Genomic DNA, 23087 nt, shown 5'->3' with positions numbered 1-23087 from the left:
TCCGTCGTAATTCTTCGCCAGACATTAGGATCATTATTGAGACTTAAAGCTCCCTCCACACTCGCGTTCGCGGCTTCACGCCGCGATTCACGCATGAGTGCAGAGGGGGCTTAAGATTTCGTTTAAAGCCCCCTCCAGACTATGTGCGTGAATCGCGGGCGAAGCCGCGAATGCGAGAATCGACTCCACACTCGCTTTCGCGGCTTCGCGCCGCGATTCGCGCACGAGTATGGAAAGGGCTTTAGAATATTCTCGCCAAGTCCCAAGATACAGCTAAACTTGGTACGACCGAAGAAGACAACTGACAGCCCAACGTCAACCTTCGTGCATTCCGACAAGGCAGTGTTGGCATTTGCGTGTCTATCTCAATATCCAAGTATCCACTTCCTTCTTAAGCCTGGTTACTCCGTCGTTTGATTTTTGTAATGTCACTCTAGTTGGCTCTAAGATCACAGGTCTTTATGTCATTCTAGTGGCTTTAAGATTACAGGTCTGTGTTTTTGCTAGCCGCTGCTGAGTCACCTCCAGGCGCTTGTGTCACTATCTGTCCTAGTTCTTAACACTGGTAATGCTGAAATTACAGGTGTTCGTCTCGTTCACAGCCACAGCACAATATGATGCAGGTCTATTGCAGTGTTGATTACAGATTCCATATTTCTGTTAGCACTCTAGGATTACTCTAGCTAGTGGCTAGAGTAAAATCTTATAGGTCTTCGTCACGGCTAGCCGCTACTGCGTCACTTCCAGGTGTTTGTGTCCTCGTCTCGGTCACAGCACAATATGATGCAGGTTTACTGCAGTGTTGACAGGTTCAACCATCTTTCTGTTAGCATATCACTCTAGGATTACTCTAGCTAGTGGCTCTAAGATTACAGGTCTTCGTCCCCTTCAGGTCTGTGTCTCTGCAGCACGGCTAGCCGCTGCTGCGTCACTTCCAGGTGGTGCTTGCGCCACTTGATGCGTCGGTTCTGGAACCACACCTTCACCTGGAAGAAATAAACTGATATTCATTTGTTCTGGTTTACGCCATCGTGAGTACGATTTTATTTGGGATCTTGGTTGTTAAAAAATACGGGTGTGCTGGGTAGAGTGGGTAGATCTTTACAGCAGCCTCAAACTGATATGATATAAGTAGCTAAATGAAAGATTTCCTTAGAAATCTGATCTGAATATATACGAACAAATCTTATACCTTAAAATTAAAACGAGCAAACCTTGTATATTTATATGAGTATTTCGGGGATCTCGGAAACGGCTCTAACGATTTCGATGAAATTTTGCTATATGGGGGTTTTCGGGGGCGAAAAATCGATCTAATTTAGGTCTTATAACTTTGGGAAAACGCGCATTTTTGAGTTTTTTTTATGTTTTCCGAGCAAAGCTCGGTCTCCAAGATATTATGTATTATAATATTTACTATCACAGGCTCTGAATTCAGACCCTTACGTCGTTTCGATAGGCAATGGCCTATTGAGGAGAAATTACTTTTCAGACTGACTTGTGCCTTTGTCAGCTGTAGAGCATGAGCGAGGTACAGCCGCTTGCGCGCTCTGGGCCGACCATGTATTGCTGCCACTCGAACTCTGTTCTGTTCAACACCTGCGACAATATCTACCTATACTGACCTGTGCTTCTGTGAGCTGTAACGCATGAGCTAGATACAGACGCTCGGGGCCAACCATATATTGCAGCCGCTCACACCCTGCCTCCAGCAGTCCCAGATGTTCAACACCTGCAACAATACTGACCTGTGCTTCTGTGAGCTGTAACGCATGAGCTAGATACAGCCGCTCGGGGCCGACCATGTATTGCGGCCGCTCGAACTCTGCCTTCAGTTGCTCAAGGTGTTCAACACCTGTGACAATATCTACCTATACTGACCTGTGCCTCTGTGAGCTGTAACGCATGAGCTAGATACAGCCGCTCGGGGCCGACCATGTATTGCTGCCGCTCGAACTCGGCCTCCAACCTCTCAAGCTGCTCTGGTGTAAATATGGTTCTGATGCGTTTGCTTCGCCCGGAGCTGAAACACCACACCACCGTTAAGATAGAACATTCTTACGGTACATGTAGCTATGCGCCTAAGGCGTAAAGGTCATTAAGGACTGACAAGTATAGGGCCGAGGAGACGACGAGTGACACGGACGTTGGTTTATAGCACACTACTTTATTGACGTAAGTAAGATGGATCGTGGGCGCAGCCACACACATTTGCAATATGCATAGGTAGTTGCATACATAATACAACAAGGACTGAATTTAGTTACATTTAAAGCCTGACCAGTAATATATGATCATTGTCAAGCTGTTAGTAACAGTTCAGTATAATATGAAAAAATCAGTTCCAGTGAAATTCCGCAACATGGCGCGTGATCATAATAATATATTCCTGGCCAGGCTTGACTAAAGTCAGGAGGGTGTGTACTTAAAGCTTTAAAGATGACCCACGTTACACCGGGCCGTGTCCGGGCCGGAGCTTCGTTTTCTATGGAAAGCATCACGTGATCACCTGTCATAGAAAAGTAAACGCTGGCGAAGATCCGGCCCGGACACGGTCCGGTTTAACGTGAGATCCTTTAAGCTTACGTGTTTACCTGGTACTACAGGAGAGTGCGTGGCTGCGTGGGGGCTTCAGCTGCGGGGGCCGCGTCTCCGGCCGCGGACTATCTGCAACAGACACTCACATGATGCCATTTGTCTATAAGAGCGTTTATAAATCATACCGGCGCTTTGCGGGAGAGTTGAAAGCGAGATGACCACTAAATATAGGATATAGGTATACAAACTCGTTGAAAATTTATTTCGTTCTCGCGGCTACGCTTAAGCTTTGGATTCCTCCGAAAACGGTGCCGTCATATTACGGCCGCTATATAGCGTTGACTGACGTCACTTGAACGTTGTCTATGTAAACAAGATGGCGCGGTTTCCTAGACGGCGTTACGTTACGTTGATTGTCAACGTAACGTAAGATGACGGCCGTCATGACGGTGTCGACAGTTTCGTGAACGTTTTATTAGATAGCGGTGACGCCATTTTGAATAAATGACACGAGATTTGAATAAATGATTCCGTACTACGATTATTTTCCTCTTCTGATGATATTTCATCCTCCAAGTAAATTATAGATGATCAAGCAAATCTTGTTAGTAGGAAAAGGCGCGAAATTCAAATTTTCTATGGGACGTTGTCCCATCGCGCCTACATTTTCAAATTTGCCGCTTTGACCTTTGTGGATGACGGTGTGTTATGACGCCGTGGTACTTTCCACGTGTCGCCACCGTAAAGACGGCCGTCTTTTGCGGCCGCTATATGACGGCCGTCATATGACGGCACCGTTTTCGGAGGAATCCAAAGCTTTACGCACTTGCCACGACGTTGCGCGACTGTCTTAGGCTATGGCACTGGCTAAAGCTTTGGATTCCTCCGAAAACGGTGCCGTCATATTACGGCCGCTATATAGCGTTGACTGACGTCACTAGAACGTTGTCTATGTAAACAAGATGGCGCGGTTTCCTAGACGGCGTTACGTTACGTTGATTGTCAACGTAACGTAAGATGACGGCCGTCATGACCTTGTCGATAGTTTCGTGAACGTTTTATTAGATAGCGGTGACGCCATTTTGAATAAATGACACGAGATTTGAATAAATGATTCCGTACTACGATTATTTTCCTCTTCTGATGATATTTCATCCTCCAAGTAAATTATAGATGATCAAGCAAATCTTGTCAGTAGGAAAAGGCGCGAAATTAAAATTTTCTATGGGACGTTATCCCATCGCGCCTACATTTTTCAAATTTGCCGCTTTGACCTTGGTGGATGACGGATGATGACGGTGTGTTATGACGCCGTGGTACTTTCCACATGTCGCCACCGTAAAGACGGCCGTCTTTTGCTGCCGCTATATGACGGCCGTCATATGACGGCACCGTTTTCGGAGGAATCCAAAGCTTTAGGCGACAACCATAGGTTGGAGCGAGAACAGCGATCGGACCTTTCGTTCCACCCTATGGTTGTCGCCAGTTGCGCAATGTCGTGGCCAGCGCGTTACGCGCTCGCGGCTAGATTGTAACGCGCTCGCGGCTTAATTGTTACGCGGCTCGCGGCTAGATTGTTACGCGCTCGCGGCTAGATTGTTACGCGCTCGCGGCTAAATTGTTACGCGCTCGCGCCGAAATCGTTGCGCGCCAGCGGTGAACTCGCTGCACATTCGCCAGTTTCAACAGTTTCAACTTTGTGATAAAAGGCTCTAACTTTCAGTTTTACCACGATACCACGTCGGTGGCGAACATGCATATTACGGCCGGTGGCAAACATGCATACGGCCCTTCTGATAGTACAAGCGATCACCGTAGACGGTAGACGTAGAGCCTGTAGACGCCTGAAACTCCATAAGGGTGTTGTATGCGCGTTGCCAACCCTTTAAAAAATCTGAACAAGTGTACACTGCTTTTTTGAAGAACGTCCGCGGAGGAAATTCTTCATTACCCGCACAGTGCTCAACCATTTAATCCTGTTGCGTATTGCGTCAGTTGGGTCACATGCGAGAAGGTCCTCTTAGCATTGGTTTGCAATCCATATAGGTCCTATATGGATTGCAAACCAATGCGTTTATAGGAGAAGGATAACCCAGAATGGAGTTTCCGCGTGTAGAGTCCAACCTGAAATAAGCGGCAGATTCCTGCAGCCGACCTGCCTCGGCCTTTCCTGTGGCATATAAGACAGTGAAGGCGAGAGGGTAATGCAGGTGCTGGGCATCCCTGCGTTTCGTTAATTCCGTCCTAGTACGGCTACCATCAGTTTGGCATTTGACATAAACGCCATCGAGAACGTAATTCACTTTCTATACATCTCGCTCGTACTCGCATATTAGTGCGAACGATATGTAAGTATAGAAAGTAAATTACGTTCTCGATAGCGTATATATATTATGTATGTCAGTTTTGAAACTGTCAGTGACTCATGGTACGGGCTCAGCGGTGTAATGGGGTGTCTCTCCGGTTTTACACCATAAATCGTCGCCAATAGACGCTAAGGCCAATGATTGCGTCGGATGACGATCCCTATAAGTAGGTAGCGGTTACTAGATACAAGCTTGCGAACGGATCTGAGGAGCTACCGCGAACCACGTTCGACGTGTTGCCTCCCTGTCGCACTTGTAAATTCGCACGTAAGTGTGACAGGGAGGCAACACGTCGAACGTGGTTCGCGGTAGGCCCTCTGATGTCGGGCCGTTTTCCAGTTCGCGAAATATCTGAACGTCGTTGACAACATTTGAAATGTAAAAAAATAGTTTTAAGTGTAAACTAATCAGTTAAAAAATGATTACACCCATTATTTATCTTCAAAACGGAGTTAATTAAAATACCACGTTCTTTTTGAGAGATTAACTTTTTTCGCGCAGGCATAGGTACCTATAGGTAAATACCCCTAAAATAAAAAAAACGCGGTGTATAATAGGTATTATTAATTAGCTAATACCATTACAATGTGTGTTGTGGAAATGAAAAAAGTGTTTTCACCTCAGCAGCTCGAACAAGGGTACTTTGCTACTTAAAAACAGTGAGCAAAATCGCATTTTGCTCACTGAGTGAGACAAAATGAGCAAAATGCGATTTTGCTCACTCAGTGAGCAAAATGCGATTTTGCTCACTGTTTTTAAGTAGCAAAGTACCCTTGTTCGAGATGCTGAGGTGAAAATTTAATTGTTGGTATATCTTAAGAAAACATGAGTGAATAGAGGTAAGTGATGAAGAAGGAATACATTTTTCGGGTTATCTAATATGTTCTCACTGCTGAGGTGAAAAGTTTTGTGAACTACACGAGATCAAAGTTATTTACATCTCGTGCGCTTTTGAGTCCCTTACTACGCTCAAGATTCTAAATTTGATTCACTCGCTACGCTCGTGAATCTATTATAGAATCTTTCGCTTGCACGGGACTCAAAATAAGCACTCGAAGAAATATCAAACTTTGATCTCTTGTTGTACAAATAACTATTATCTATAGTCTATCTATCTACATATAATAAAGTACCTACCTATATTATTAAATCTAATATTACTGCGGCGTATTGTTGATAATTAATTGATTAGAATATAATAGAATAGAAAAACGTTTATTGCAAAAACCATCTACTTACATACAGCACCAAATCAGTTGTTTTTTTTAAAGAAATAATTACACGGTTGCGTTTGTGTAAATAGTAAATAATGACAAGCAAATGACATCATTTAGATATCAATTATATTTCAAAATGCAAGTTTGAATTAGCCTCAAGTTCATAACCCTTTCCGTAGGCGGGTAAAAAATAATGCTACGTCACAGAATAAGTAATAGTATTGCTACGTGTGCTACGCCGTAGGCCGTAGCAACGGTGGCAGAAAGTGACGATAAAGGCGAAAACACACTTATCCCACGTAAATTTGTTTGCTTAAAAATATACTTGTCATACGCAACGCAACGCATTGACAAGTATGGTTCTAAGCATATACAACTTTCAGGGTTCAGATTGTCATAATGCGTTGTATACGTTGCGTACGTGGGATAAGTGTGTTTTAGGCTATATGTAGGGGTATAGCCGATGGTTGATATAAAGGGTGTCCTCAAAAGGACGCAAGACTTGAAATTGATGAAAAACACTTTTTTTTTTGTTATAATATATTTGTATATAAAATCTTGAAATACATAAAATAGGGTTATTTGTGGAACGGGTCACTGTTTAGTGTGGATTTTGGGCTGGAGGCATTATTGGACCATATTTTTTTCAAAATGAGGCCGGTCAAGCAGTTACTGTTAATGGAGCTCGATATCGCGACATGATAACAAGGTTTTTTTCTAGCCGAATTAGAGGATATCTATGTGGTAGCAATGTGGTTTCAACAAGACGGGGCCACTTGCCACACAGCCAGAGAAACGATGCAATTACTGCATGAAACATTTCCTAGTCGTGTGATCTCTCGATTCGGTGATCAGAATTGGCCCCCTAGATCTTGCGATTTAATTAACGCCTTAAGACTTCTTTTTATGGGGTTATTTAAAGTCTAAAGTCTATGCCAATGCCAATAAGCCCACAAACACTCATGTTTTAAAAGAGGAAATTCGACGCTGCATTGGAGAAATTCAGCCGCATCTATGCAAAATGGTCATAGAAATATTGACAAAAGAGTGCGTATGTGCCAGCAAAGCCTAGGAGGACATTAATTTGCCTGACGTATTATTCACACAAATAAACCTATTTTATGTATTTCAAGATGTTATATACAAATATATACCTATTGTAACGAAAAAAAATGTGTTTTTCATCAATTTCAAATATTGCGTCCTTTTTGGGACATCCTTTACAACCAATTGTGCCAAAATATTTTCAATAATGTTTATATATACAGAGAGGAAAATGAGGACTACGTTTGTATGAAAAGGCGATTTCTCGCGGGTCCTTTCGTCTTAAGGGCGGTAAACAAGAATTTACTAACGAGTGTAAATTAAACTTAACTAACTTGTTTTCGTACCTAATTTCTGCACCGCCTGTGGCACATACAATATGTTTAATCACATTTGTGAGAAAAAAAAGGGGAAAAAAAACTTCGGCCTAGTTTCGGACGAACATTATAAGCCCTGGGTCGAAATTTAAGATTTACGGACCGCATCGCCTACGTGTAATAATACATTTTGCGGGCAAGTGTGATGAAAAATCTTATTACCTATTGGTAGGTACGATTACTAAATAGTTTCTATCGATTTGGAAACAAAAATTGCCAATCTTCCGACGGCACGGAAACAGTTACCTAATATGCCACTGCGATTAATTTCTTGCGGTAGTTGCGGTTTCAGTCTAATTTCTTGCACTTTCAGTCTAATTCCAGTCTTGCAAGTGCGTGCGCTTTTAGCGGTTATGAATCCGCAAGAAATTAATCGCAGTGCGTACTGAGGGCCTACCGCGAAACGCTAAAATCGAAATTTCGGTATCTGCCTCTATCGCTCTTGCATATTCGAGCGATATCGCTCTTGCAGATAACGAAATTTCGCGGTAGGCCGTGATGTGCCGTCGAAAAGTTTCCTAACTTGCGAAATTTCCACATGGTAAAATTTCGGAAACTTCTCATATTCTATGGGAATCGAAATCTTCCATTTCCAAAATAAATGTTTCCTTAGAAATTTTCCTGAAATTTCAGAGAACTATTTCAACTTTTTAGAAAATTTTCATAAATTGCACGTCTGTGATTGGAACCCTACCTTGCCGGAGCCCCGCCGGCGCCATGCTCCTACAGAACCCCTCATTGAGCCTCTGTATCTCCTGCCCGGCCCAGTAGCCCAGCTGTGGGCTCCTCAGCCGCTCCACGCTCAAGTTCATCGCATCCTGCTCTGCCCCCGACAGCCCCAAAATGGCCGCGATCGTAAACGACTTGCCCGCCAAACTCGTCTTCCCTGTCAAATCCACCCCGAACTGGCTATCTTCCTCCGTAGACACAGGCGACGAGCGATCGAAGCCATCTTGGTACGACACAGCTAGCAAATCCGTTAAGTTCGCCGGATACACTGATGGACGCTCCATTTTACACTAATTCACATTTCAAATTCAGAACGATCACATTTTTTTTTAATTGACTAGAGTTTATTAAGCTATTAAGTTACGACTGGCCGGCGCGACGCGATTGCGGTTTATGATTAAAAGCGCATTTTAAAATTGGAAGGCGGGGCGACGTCAAACGATCGGTTTGGCGGGAAAAAAATGACATCGCATAGAGCGGTCAATTGAGGGTGCATGATTTGGGGGGGAGTGGGGGGAGATTGAGGGCTGCGATTGGTCGGGGCGGCGCGTGCGCGGAGGGGCGGGGCCAGATTTAGGAGGGAGTGGCCCCGCAGTGATTTGCGGTCCCGAAAGCCTTTGATTGAGGCAGGGAGGCATTCGGCGTATTGCCGATTGTAATGTAATATTGCTGCAATCTAATGATGTTAGATGCTAATTAGCTACTTGTATTCTGATTTAGGGGCTGTGATATTAGAAACACCAACTACCTTCCTAGGTATTCGTCTAATTAATAATAGAACTAGCTAGCTAGTAACATTTAAAGTGTTTTTCTAACCTTCATGTTAGTCAAAAGGTAAGTATGTACAATAATCTTGTAGGCTAGGCCGACGGCTGAACTTACTCTAATACCTGCATTACCTGCTGACTCTATTGCATTGCACGTGTGATACCTAATATATTTCTATTTCAAACAAAAAATCTCCTAATCGTTTGACGTTCTTATGGGTGTCTTTTTGTATGGAAAAATCTCTGGAATCTCTCTGGAATTGATAATATCTGAATTTATTAAGTGATCACTAGAGATCCAGGCTCTGATTTTGTGAAAAACTAGCTCGTGCATGATATACCTGACATTTGAAAAATACAGTTGTATTCCAAGTGCGGCCCTGCGCGTCTTGCCCCCTCCCCGTGAAACAATTTAATATCATAATCTGTGCGCCGATACCCAGGAGCTACGAACAGTTATGGAGGCGCCGCGGGACTAGTAGCGATCATGCCATGGAGGAGGCATTATGACTTTATCACCACACCAACTAGTAAACTCTCACTTCATAATTCGAAAACTAATGACAATGTGCCTTGAAACCCTCACAACGCTCAAGATTCCATTTTTCGAACTACGCTTGTGGTTCTATTTTGAAATCTTTCGCTTGCTCGGGTACGAACACGAAAGATTAAACAACTTTGCCCCAAATTGTAAAACATATAACTAAATAAATGCCGCCAACCTTCTTGGTAGAGATGCCCCGAATAGTGGTTTTGGCCGAATGCCGAATACCGAATGTTCGGTCACTCTCTCGGCTGAATACCGAATATTCGGCGACCGAACATTCGGCATGAGATGCGAACATTGTGAGTTACAATTATTATGAAAACTGTTCGCCAACAAAGCACAATAACGTTTGCTAAGATATATTTTTTGTAAAACCGAACTAATGAATGTAGTTCAGAGACAATCAAATCAGACCCATGATAAAAATAAAATACTTCATAATCAACAAATGCTTAAAAAAGGGTCTTCCTATTTAACAACTTTCCAATAATACATTTTAAATATTAAATATACCTCCGTTTTGGTATTTTTTTATGTAATTTTTCTTTTTAGGTAGGGGCAACAGATATTCGGTATTCGGCCGAATAGTAGGCAATATGCGGCCGAATACCGAATATTCGGCAAAGTGGCCGAATAGGCCGAATACCGAATAGTTGCCGAATATTCGTGGCATCTCTACTTCTTTGCACCCACCCACAAGGCACGGAGCTGGTACCAATTTTTATTTATAATTTTAGTTGTTTTTTATTTTAGTTTTAAATTTTTTGTTTATAAATATTACTTGTTATTGCTTTATGAAATAAATACTTGTACAATAAGTATTGACCGGTTTATCTAATACCAAAATGCATAGTGTAGGATTTCTGGTAGCATAGCTGCATAGTGCGAACTCTCGGTGCATACCTATAAATCTGTTGCAACTGCAAGAAGACGAATGTTATGGCTAAGCGCAGCTCAGTTGCAGAACGACGCAATTGCATAATTATACAACGTTCTCTACTAAACGCTAAAAATGATTTTATTTCATTTTATTTTTATTTCATTTTATTGGGAAAGAAAGAACTATATATAAATAAAAAATACGAATAACACTTTAAACTCTCGCATTTTGTACACAAAATTATTAATGTCATCATTAATTTAATCGCGTTAGACCCGTAAATGACAACAATTAGAAAAAAATATATTTTAAAATAAAATTTACTAAAAGTTTAAAGCAAGTAGACACCGTCAAAGTTAGATCTGGATCTACTAGCATTTTTAGGATATTTAAGGGCACTTGTTTTGGATCTCGTGCTAGATTTAAGCCATAATGTGCAATTGTATTACCCATGATATTGTACGATGTCTGTTTAGTGTACCTAATAAAGTAAAATAAAATAATAAAATAAAACACATAATTTGTAAGCCAGGATTAGAAGTAGTAGGTAGGCAGCGAGAAGAGAGAGACAGATTAAACAGGATTTATACGCATTGCATTTTGTATATTATGCTTAGATATTACGAGGAGGTATTCAGTATTTTTCAGTCAACGTGGTAACGCTGCCAATCTACTGAGCCATGAGTCATTGACAGTGTCAAAACTGACATAAACGCTTTCTAGAACGTAATTTACTTTCTATACATCTCGCTTGCACTAATATGCGAGTACGAGCGAGATGCATAGAAAGTAAATTACGTTCTCGATGACGTTTATGTCAGTGCTAAACTGGTGGTAGTGGTAGGTAGATAGATAGATAGATAGATAGATAAAATCTTTATTCAACCACAACTTACATGTTTTGTGACACAATAAATAAATAACAAGAGGCAAAAAGAAAGTTGACAAGAGACAAAAAGAAGAAAGCAACATACAATTTGACACTAATAGCAGTAATAGCAATTTACATATTTATTTTACCTAAGTAGAGGGTCATGTGTTGTGGTAAAGAATAGGCGCTGACTCAGCATAGATACTGCGGAGACCGCAGCGCTGATCTTCCGTCAGAACCTTAAATAAACCTACAGTAATGAACGACCAGTGCAGCGCCAGTCGATGTATGTATGAAATACGTATATATTTATATATATGTATTTATATGTATTTGTATATTTGTATTTGTAGATACTATAAATATTTGAAAAAATAGAATTTACTTACATAATATGTGTCGCGTAACGGTGTGGGTACAAACAAAGTATGACGCATAAGTTAGTACTTACTTGTTAAAAATTTAATATTATAAGATTTATATGATGTGAACGCAAGTGGACAGGCAGCGATATTAGGTAACGGCAGGTAACGGCAGGTAATGGTGTGAGAGGTGGGGTTAGTTTAAGCACTTCGTTTTTGTGTTTCTAGTAAGTATTCGCGTAATTTTTTTTTAAATTGAGGTTTACTTTTAATATTCGGATTGGTGGAGGTATGTTATTCCAACACTTTGTAGCACTATACCTAAAACTTCCCCTAAAGGCAGCAGCGCGGTATTTTTGAGGCTGCAGCATCAGAATACGCGGGGCTCTAACTGAGTGACAGCTTCTGTTTGTTGACCAAACCAGTTTTTTGAATAGATAGCTTGGAGTCTGAGTGTTTATTACATCAAACAGTAAGCATGCCAACATTAGTTCCTGACGTGGTAGCATTTTGAGACAGTTACCGTTATTTATAAATGGAGTGACATGAGTCCGCGGGGGAATATTGTAACAAAACCTGGCACATGCGTTTTGGACCCTCTGAATGCAGCGCTGCGAGCGTGCCAAGAGGCAAGGCCCATATACAGTAATACAGTAATTTAATTTCGATATAATAAGGGCTTCGCATAGTCTCACTCGCAGATCGACACTCAGAAATTCACGAACGTTGTATAAAACTTTTAGACGGTACATACAGTACCGGAATATTTCAGCTATGTGACCTTCGAAACGGAGGCTACTATCCATCAAAAGACCAAGATTTCTCGCTTCGGTAACTGGAGCCACATTCATACCATTCATTTCTATTACAGGATTACAGGCTGTTATAGAGTTTGTCTGGTGCGGTGATCCCAGGATCATATATTTGGACTTTATAGGGTTTAGAACCAGGCAGTTTTCAGAGGCCCATTCTGAAATACGTTTAAGATCAGAGTTTATTTTAGCGACTGCAGAGTCCGTGTCGTTGGGAAAGAAAGAAAAATATATTTGGAGATCATCCGCATATAACTGGTATTTACAATGATTAATACATTGGATGATGTCGGCACTGTACAAAATGAAGAGCAAGGGACCCAAAATAGAGCCCTGCGGGACACCTCTTGTCACAGGTATTGGCTCAGATGATATAGAGCTCCCGTCACTACGAGTTATTTTGACCAACTGTTTCCTGTTCTTAAAGGTACGGCACCATAACACATTTTTTATTTATAAGTTTATTTTAAGTTTTATAATGCATGTAGTTTAGTTTTATTATTTAGTTTGTCTTTTTATGTCCCAATAATAAAATATATTTATTTTAATTTTTCGATTTTTTTTGAGGTAGGTATTAGGGTAATTCGCCAGTAACTGGCCACCTGTTAGTAACTGGCCACCCTAAACTAAAAATGTATTCTTTCACCTATAAACAGATTTCATTTAAGTATAAGGTGGCTAGTTATTGAAGGCTGGCCAGTTATTGGCCGCGGTGGCCAGTTACTGGCGAATTACTCTATAAAGTTGGTTGTTTGTAATTGATGTTACACGTTGTATGTACTTACCCCCTATCTGCCGTTACATCTGTTTGGAGCTGTGCTCGCAGACGGCCAATAAGCACGGGCAAAAAAAAGAGGCTCAGCTGCAGTCGGCAGACTTCGGGGGACTTCGCGGGAGACTTCGGATTGGGTGGAAAATCATTGTAAAAAAGGATGTTGACTGTATAGGGTATTTGACCACTAGTCAAATCAGTTTCTTTTTTCTAAATATCAAAACGTTTTTGCTACTATGGAATTTATATGAAACACTAGCATGTGACGTCGTAATCAAATTACCTACTCTTTATAGTTTAATACGGGTTTTCAAATAGAAATTGTGTCTAAAAATAACTGTTGTCTACGTTATTCTATTAGTCTTCTGGTGTTTTATTTCATGCATGGTGTCAAATAATTTATTTTAAATTAAATACCGTCAAATACCCTAATTGTATTTAAATAATAAATTATTTCACACCATGCATGAAATAAATATTAGCCCGTTTGGGTGGACGACATTCGGAAGATTGCGGGTCACTTCTGGGTGAGATTGGCTCAGGACCGGGCCAAGTGGCGTATCTACTCGAAGAGCCACAGAATAAGTAATAGTATTCTCATACAGAACGGACACGCACCGCCCCGCCCCGATTCGGACAGGTCGCGACATGAAATAAAAGATTATTAAAGGTATTTATATCCCAAGCCAATAACGAAATTCTAAACCAACACTATAAGCAATGTGAGAAAACATTAAAAAAAGCAGTGATAACGTCTAAAAGGCTATGCAATATAAAAAGGATCAAACAATCTGATAATATAATAAAATCAATGTGGTATGTAGTCAAAAGTGAAACCAATAAATTAAATAGGAAAAATCGAAATAATATCAAATTAAAAACTCTAAACACAGTTATTGATGATCCAAAAGCAATCGCTAACACGTTCAATAGCTTTTTCTTGTCAGTCGGAAATCAAACGTTACCCTCGACAGGCAGACCAGTAATATCGACAACTAAAAACTCAATGTACCTTCGACCAGTATCAGAACCCGAAGTTAAAAACATAATAAAAAACTTAAAAAACAAACGAAGCTATGGATACGATGAAATGCCGCCTTATTTAATTAGGCAATGTGCAGATATACTGTCAGGACCCTTAGCGCTTCTTATAAACCAATCATTCGCGGAAGGTACTGTTCCGGATGCGATAAAAATTTCAGTAATAAAACCCGTCCACAAAAAGGGCAATAAAACCGACTGTAATAATTATCGACCAATAGCGCTCTTATCGACCTTCTCAAAAATATTTGAAACCGCGATGTCAAGGCGACTCTACTCCTTTTGCGAAAAATTTCACATCTTTAATGACGCCCAATACGGCTTCCGAGAGAAGCGATCTACAACCCTAGCAGTGTACAAGTTTGTTCGAGAAGTACTAAATATAATTAATGAAAGAAAATACGCTATAGGCGTTTTACTAGATATGAGCAAGGCCTACGACCGAGTTAAGTATAACATATTATTAAAAAAACTAAAAGATATAGGCATAAGAGGAAATGCTCATGACTGGTTTTCTTCATACCTCTCAAACCGCGTACAGTACGTCGAAATAGAGCATCACAATCACAATTACAACACTGAAACAATAGACTATGTCCAATCACAAATAACAAAAGTAAACCAATCGATACCCCAGGGAAGCGTCCTTGGATGTATTTTATTTCTGATCTACATAAATGATTTACCCAAAATAATAAATAGCCCAAGTACCTTGTTCGCTGACGACATTTCTTTTGTAATATCTTGCGAAAACGAACAAAACTTGAACCGTGATTTAAACTCTACTTTAGAAGAAGTTGTAACCTGGCTTAGTGACCACAACTTACAAGTAAACTTCGAAAAAACGAAAATTATACAGTTTAAACCTTTTCAAAAACGAACATTAAACATTAGTTACTCTTACAACAATAATAAAATAGAATCAATTAATTCAACGGTATTTTTGGGTATTAACATTGACTCAGCCCTAAACTGGAAAGATCACATAAATAAAATAAGTAACAAATTAAGTAGCTTCATTTACGCATTATATCACCTAAAAATATGTACCGACATAAATATAGCCACCAATGCATACTACGCCTACGCTCACTCTTGGTTGCAATATGGAATTATACTTTGGGGAAATAGTCCAAGCGTGAACAATCTTTTCTTGCTACAAAAGCACTGTATTAGGATCCTTGTAAATATTCATCAACTGGAAAGCTGCAAACCTTATTTCATAAAGTTAAGAATCCTAACCTTAATCTCCATGTACATATTGGAAGTTTGTCTTTTCGTGAAGAATAATGGAAACCTCTTTCCTCAATACTCGCGACCGGCCCACCTAAGACCTAAAACTAGACTAGCCACACAAAACTCCACTCTACAGATGATCCATAAAGGCCCCTTTGGCATGGCCATAAAAATATATAATAAAATACCAAACGAAATCAAAGAAATAAGTACATATAATAACTTTAAGAATACATTAAAAACATACCTATTAAAAAAAGCGTACTACACATTAAATGATTTTTTTAACGAAAATATGGACGAATAACGTTAGGTACCGGCAGTACTGGCACGGATATAGTTGAAAGTTTCAGGAGAGACCATTATTATAAACCATACACTAGCTCTTAGGAATTGGCTTAAGCCTATGATGCATGTTATCTCATAAGTTAGTGTTAAGTATATTGCTATACCCTTACAGGGTTCATGTGGAACTGTACTAAGTAGTTTTTAAGATCTGTATACTAATATGAGTGCAATAAACAATTCTAATTCTAATTCTAATTCTGAATATGTGCGTAAGTCGCTCTACTGAGAGCATGTCAGGATTCCGTCAGAAACTCAATGACGCGTGTACAGACGTGCCGCGCACACATAAACGCAAATCATTTTTGATGTATGGCGTGTCCGCCCTGTGGCTCAGCGTAGGAGATAAAAGGTCGATATGATGATGATGAAATAAAGCACCTTAACACATTAAGTGCCGGGAACTGGCGGGCGCTCTGTTCGTAGCCGTTTTCCTCTACAAAGCGGGAAAATGCTAGAATCGGCTACGCTGATTTTACACCCTACAAATTTATTAATAAGAATTTTTTTCACGGTCTGATAAAAAAAGTACCATATCCTAGGTACCAATACCTTAGTCAGCACGCTTTCGTACGCAAAATAATTTACCAATTTGTAAACAGAATTATTAGTTTATTTAGGTACTTATAAATACAACAAACTAAAACTAGTCGTCAAAACCAATAAAAAAAAATATTATTCATTTTTTAACATGCACTGGAGGTGTGTCGAATCGTCCATTTAAGTTATATAACTTGTATTAGAAGGAATTCGCTCTTTCATACAAGGCTCTATTATGATACAAAGTTCCAACTTATACTTACCAAGTTATTAATATTAAATGTACGTCATTATTTTTATTTTAATATTATTTATTATATTAGGTACGAGTAGATCTTATCCCGACTGAAAGCCGTCGGAACCCAGCCGCCCGATGTGAAAACCATTGAACCATTTTGTATTATTTACATTTTATAAACAATTTAATATTTATTTATATACTTATACTGGTATTAATGATACCTCATGCATGATCATCATCTTCCTCGCGTTGTCCCGGCATTTTGCCACGGCTCATGGGAGCCTGGGATCCGCTTGGCAACTAATCCCAGGAATTGGCGTAGGCACTAGTTTTTACGAAAGCGACTGCCATCTGACCTAGGCCTTGACTAGGCCTTATTGGGATTAGTCCGGCTCAGCATTGTGATGCGGCAAACCACATCGCTGGTATTCTGCCAGTACCTTATTTATTATGCATTGCCTTTTTAACGTAAATTATAGGAGATATAGTAAAAATATATTTTATTTATTTATTTATTTTTATTTATTATATATTTCGAAAAGTCGGAAAACTTTTGCCGCGTTGTTGCATTCGTTACTATTTATGCTGACTGTACCTATTTCACTACCGCTACTGTAGCTACAACGATTTTGACAGCACACGCAGTGCAAAGTGATGCAAAGAAATTTGGTATATGGGGGTTTTCGGGGGCGAAAAATCGATCTAGCTAATAGGTCTTATCTCTGGGAAAACGCTAATTTTTGATTTTATATGTTTTCCGAGCAAAGCTCGGTCTCCCAGATATTGGTACCAATATGGCACGATGCCGAAATTAAAAGAATTATTGTCAAACTTTAATTATGCAAAATTCTTAATTTTAAAATTTATTCTACGAATTAAGGACTCTTTCTATATTTAATAGATCGCCTTAAAATCTACCTACTTCCTAAATGTGCAAGATTGTTACAATATGTACCAAGTATGTACCTATTAAGTATTTGTTTAGGAATTATATGGTTAATGTTTATTTTTGTGTTTTTAGACTTTTTAAATTAAATTTCCGTCCCGGGGCTGTGAAACTTCTATTTTTCCCTATTTTTCAATTTGTCACTATTAAGTAGTTTATTTGTTCAAATTTATTTATTTATTCGTGTATTTATAAATGATGGATCCCAAATCCCAATTTAAATAAATTATTAAACAATGAAGCATATTAAAAAAATACTGCAATCAATAAATAATAAATCATTTAAAACTTTCGCGTTTTGTACACATATTAATACACATATAGGTACAACCGGGACTGTCGCGAATTTATTTTATTACCTTTATTCCCCGCGGTTCGACACAGGTTTCACGTCGTGGTATCGGCTAATTAATAAGTAATAAAAACTAGTTAAATGCGAGTCACACTTAAAGAAAGATTTTTAGACATTATATATGTGTAATATTTCGGAACCCTCGTCGATTATTTTTAAGTTGTCACAAAATATCCTATTTATAATGTATTTATACTCTGTTTTGTCTATATTAGAACGCTTGGCCCTATTCAAATAAATGATTAAAAACATTACAGGCACTCAACGCGACGGTGGCCCTTATAAAAAAGTAATAAAACGCAGGGCTGTCTGTTCCGCCGATTAGGGCACTTAATATATGGCCCGCGATATTAGGACGTGGAATTTTAATTACCGCAGGGGACAGCCCTATTGACAACCACGGCTAGGGTTACCGAGCAGATTTATTTTATTAGATTAAATAAAAAAGCTTTATATCGGACAAAACATCGGTAGTTAACTCACGGATAAATTACAAAACAAAATAAATATAATAAGGCAAATTACAATAAATTAGATAGGTACATTTCAATAATTTAAAAAGGCCAATCTGATATAGTAAGTAGGTTTTTCACAACTAAAATAAGTTTAACAAAATTATGAAAGTAATTGAATTAAAGAACAGGTTCTATAAAACACATACTATTATCTTTTTAATTTATTAAATTAAGTCTAGTGTATATGCAATAACTAGTAATAAGTTAAAAAAAAACTCGAAATGAAATAAATCCCACACGAGCATAAGTATATTTATGAATACAAACGGCAAAATTAAAATTTAATATTAAAAAAATAACATAAAGAATACAAACTATCCATGTTAATAACGGTAGCTTAGAAATACTGGAGATATACTTGGTCAACCAGATCTTGACAGTAGAAATATCTTTAAAAAAAAAGGGAACCGCCTTCAAAAAACCAACCCACTGAAAAGTACAAAATAATTTTTATATGGCACCCCTTTACGTGTCCAGTCCCTATCCCACGGCGTAAAGCAATTTTTTTCCAAAAAGTAATTAATACCTAATAATAAGAAAATTAATAATCATCCGGGTAATTACTTAGTTTTTGAAGTCGGTGCCGAACCAAAATTTTTGAGAACCGATATTTTAGACAACGAAGAACGCTGATTACCCGGATGGTTATTAATTTTCTTATTATTAGGTATTAATTACTTTTTGGCAAAAAATTGCTTTACGCCGTGGGATAGGGACTGGACACGTAAAGGGGTGCCATATAAAAAATATTTTGTACTTTTCAGTGGTTTGGTTTTTTGAAGGCGGTTCCCTTTTTTTAAAAAAGATATTATATTAAGTTATTTTATTTTGGTTTTATTTTTGTTTATTTTTAATTTTTTAATTATTTTTTATTTATTTTATTTTATTTTTTACTTTTTAGTGATACTTCATTTATTTTAGGTTTTGGGCTAAAATACTAGTTTGTTAGGCTTAGTCTACTAATTATACTTATTTAGTCTACTAATGTTGGTGATGGCCTAACTCGATGATAATCGCGACACAACATAATATGACGTTTTGGTGCTAAACGATTTGTATGTATATTGCTCCAACTTCCACTCCCATTCCCATTCCCAGTCCCAGTCCGAGTCCGACTCCCACTCCCACTATTTTATCTAAATCGCTTCTAGCAACATAAATTTTTTGGTAGGTATACCGATAGCATGGCCACCTACCGGGTCCAATTGGTTTTTCAAACCATCCATGTACTGTACACTAAAACCTTCTCCAGAATGTAACAAACACTTTTCTGAAAACCGCATCAAAATCTGTTCAGCCAAACGCGAGATAATCACGAACAAACATACACACATAATTACGTACATACACACGGGTCAAACTGAGAACGTCCTCTTTTTAAAGGCAGTTAGAAAAAAGTTCATCGACCCACCTAGTGGAACTCCGCAACATAGGCACACGACGACAAGTCGGTTAACCAAAACAAAGTGTGCCTATGTTGCACCAAACCTGAGTTCCACTAGGTACAGCAAGGGTTCAGCATCAGCTCTATCTTGGGTACTGCTCTCCCAAGTGCTCATCAAGATGTGACGGATGACCAAAATAGCGTGGGCCTATGTTGCATCAAACCTGAGTTCCACTAGGTACAGCCAGGGTTCAGCATCAGCTCTATCTTGGGTACTGCTCTCCCAAGTGCTCATCAAGATGTGACGGATGGCCAAAATAGCGTTGGCCTATGTTGCACCAAACCTGAGTTCCACTAGGTACATCCAGAGTTCCACTAGGTACATCCAGGGTTCAGCATCAGCTCTATCTTGGGTACTGCTCTCCCAAGTGCTCATCAAGGCGTGTCGGATGACTAAAACAGCGTGAGCCTATGTTGCACCAAACCTGAGTTCCACTAGGTACAGCCAGGGTTCAGCATCAGCTCAGATCTATGTATACTAAAACCTTCTCCAGAATGTAAGAAACACTTTTCTGAAAACCGCATCAAAATCGGTTCAGCCAAACGCGAGATAATCGCGAACAAATATACATACATACATACATACATACATACGGGTCAAACTGAGAACCTCCTTTTTTTTAAGGCGGTTAAAAAGGCGGAAAATTTGAAAAATGTAGGCGCGGAGGGATATCGTCCCATAGAAAATTTGAATTTCGCGCCTTTTTTTACTGACAAGATTTGGTTGACCAGCTATACATGTTTTGTAAAAGGTTGGTCTAAATTTACTTTTTTTTTGTTAAAAACAACCGCGTACTGGAAAACGTAAAAAAAATCGAAAAAAAAATCATTATATTTTTAAAACACCGCCAACCCTTAAAGAGGGTGCGCGTATCCAAAAGCGCATCATACGATTGCGGGTCGCTTAAACAGGAGGGGGGAGGAAGCCGAGGAAGGGGAGAAGGGGGGGGGGTAATATTGTGTACACAACACCAGTGCCAGCGAAATGAAAACCTGCTTCGTTGTACTTGCGACAAATGAGGGTTTATGACGTCAGAAAGGGTGATGAGCTATGATGACACCTGCATTAAGTGATTTGTCCTTTTAGCGTTAATAGTCATCAATATGATATAACAAAAAAAAAATGTTTGCTCATGTAAGCTGCTAGAATTGACTTTTAAAGCTATGATTTTGAATGATGAACATTTAATTACGTTTATTTGAATTTGATTTGTAATATTTAGTTAGAATTTTTCTCGCGTCGGTATGGTGAAAAATTGTCGGAAGCAAAGTTTGTCTAATCCTCGTGCTTTGAATCCCTCGCAACGCTCAATATTCCACTTCTCGAACCACTTGCTACGCTCGTGGTTCAATTTTGGAATCATTCGCTTGCTTGGGTATCAATATTAACACGAGCGGTTACACAACAATTTTGCCCCCTTGTAAAACAAATAACTATTAAGTCAGTGTTACTTTTTAACGGCGCGCAATTGAAAGAGACGTATCGTATGGATGTTGCCGGTCCTTAAATTATATATTTTTTCCTATTTATATTTTTATAAACAAACATTAATAATAAATTACATAATATGGCAGGTGTCCGTACGTCTTTGTAATAACCCAGTCTCATAGTCCACCCAAACTTCAATCCATAAACCAGTATACCTACTGTTCTCTTTTTTTTTCTACAATAGTCCCAATGCCTGCTGAGACCGGTTCATGGGTGTCTATTGTTGCACCTGGGAACGGGTTCCAGCAGGCGTTCTACATGACATAAAAGATCTCCAAGGGGCCTCTACGTGTTGGATCTGTGTCCCCACGCAAGCCTATCAAAAAACCGGGATTATAGGTCCGTGATATCCAAGGAGATACAAATAACATAATAATTAAAACTAATAATAAACTTAATATGCGCCTCCACCCTGTATCGTACCCGGCTTGTATTTCGTAATATTTATTTAATAAATATATTTAGTACGGTGATCCTACCGACTGCGCCAGTCGCCATCATCTCGCTCGACATTCGTCACGTTGTCTATATTGAAAAACTTCGTCGTTCTGATGTCTGCCACGTAAAGTTTCATCTCTACTTCTTTATTTGTAATTTTATTATGTAAATATTGTATTTATTTCGTTTAGAGCCGCGTTCTAGGGTTAGCTAACTAACTTTGAGTTAACAGTTTATACAGCAAAGTTTAACCCTGTATAAACGGTCAACTCCGAGTTAGTTGACTAACCTTGGAACGCGCAAGTGGCCATAGAGGTACTTAATTATCTGTCCCTCGTCATGTTTTATAAGCTTTATTAAGGGAATAATTTGTGTGTCATAGTTAGGTATTCGGGCAAAAGAAATACGTATACTAACGAACTAAATTGTGTTTTACTTAAATTATAGTCCGATTTACTATAATCAATTAATCATAAATAAATGCGACAGAATGAGATGGATTTATGTAGTGTTTTTTGTTATATTTATATCGTCATTTAATACAATACTAGCGACCCGCCCGGCTTCGCACTGGTTAACAATTATACATAAACCTTCCTCTTGAATCACTCTATCTATTTAAAAAATCGCATCAAAATCCGTTGCGTAGTTTTAAAGATCTAAGCATACATGGGGACAGACAGCGGGAAGCGACTTTGTTTTATACTATGTAGTGATATGAAGTAACCTAAATATTGCCTTTAGTATACTTATACTAAATACAAATGCTAGTCTGCAACCGCCTAAATTATTCCCAGAAACTAACGCGATAACGCAAATTCGTTTAACAATACCTTTACTAAATGGCGTTCGGTAATCGCTACTAATAGCTACATATCACTACGTAGCGCTATAACCACGCTATTCAGCGCTGTATAACGGTATGGAGCCCGCTCCGCGCTCGGAGCGCTATAAAGCTAATAATGGCTATAATAACGCAGTCGCTATCTCATTATGTGTTTGTACATACTGAATCACAGCGGCACAGGGGTGCCGTGGAGCTGCCTATTATTATTGACTAGAATTGAAATGAGTCTTTCAACATACCAGTTTCTAAATGCTGACTCTTTCGTCTTCAAAAACTGATGAGAAAGTTGTAGAGCTAGTTGTAGAGTAAGTTGACCCTAATTTTGACTTTCAAATTATGATTTTTAATGATATTGATGTGATTGATGATAG

The 23087-nt window shown here is 39.1% G+C and overlaps 1 protein-coding gene across 1 annotated transcript; it reads right to left on the bottom strand.

Moving 5' to 3' along the window:
* Positions 1–869: 869 nt before the first annotated feature.
* Positions 870–8595, bottom strand: LOC134659699 (homeobox protein notochord-like). Its single transcript, XM_063515388.1, has 4 exons — positions 8237–8595; positions 2595–2667; positions 1882–2023; positions 870–986 (listed from the first exon to the last, which is right to left on the bottom strand). Exons 1-4 carry the CDS (start codon positions 8553–8555, stop codon positions 870–872), a joined length of 651 nt encoding a protein of 216 aa, XP_063371458.1. The 5' UTR covers positions 8556–8595.
* Positions 8596–23087: the final 14492 nt, after the last annotated feature.

The sequence above is a fragment of the Cydia amplana genome, chromosome 25 (genome assembly GCF_948474715.1).
Source record: "Cydia amplana chromosome 25, ilCydAmpl1.1, whole genome shotgun sequence".
Taxonomy (NCBI): Eukaryota; Metazoa; Arthropoda; class Insecta; order Lepidoptera; family Tortricidae; genus Cydia; species Cydia amplana.
The sequence above is the reverse complement of the archived record's forward strand: the minus strand, read 5'-3'. Positions and strand labels throughout refer to the sequence as shown.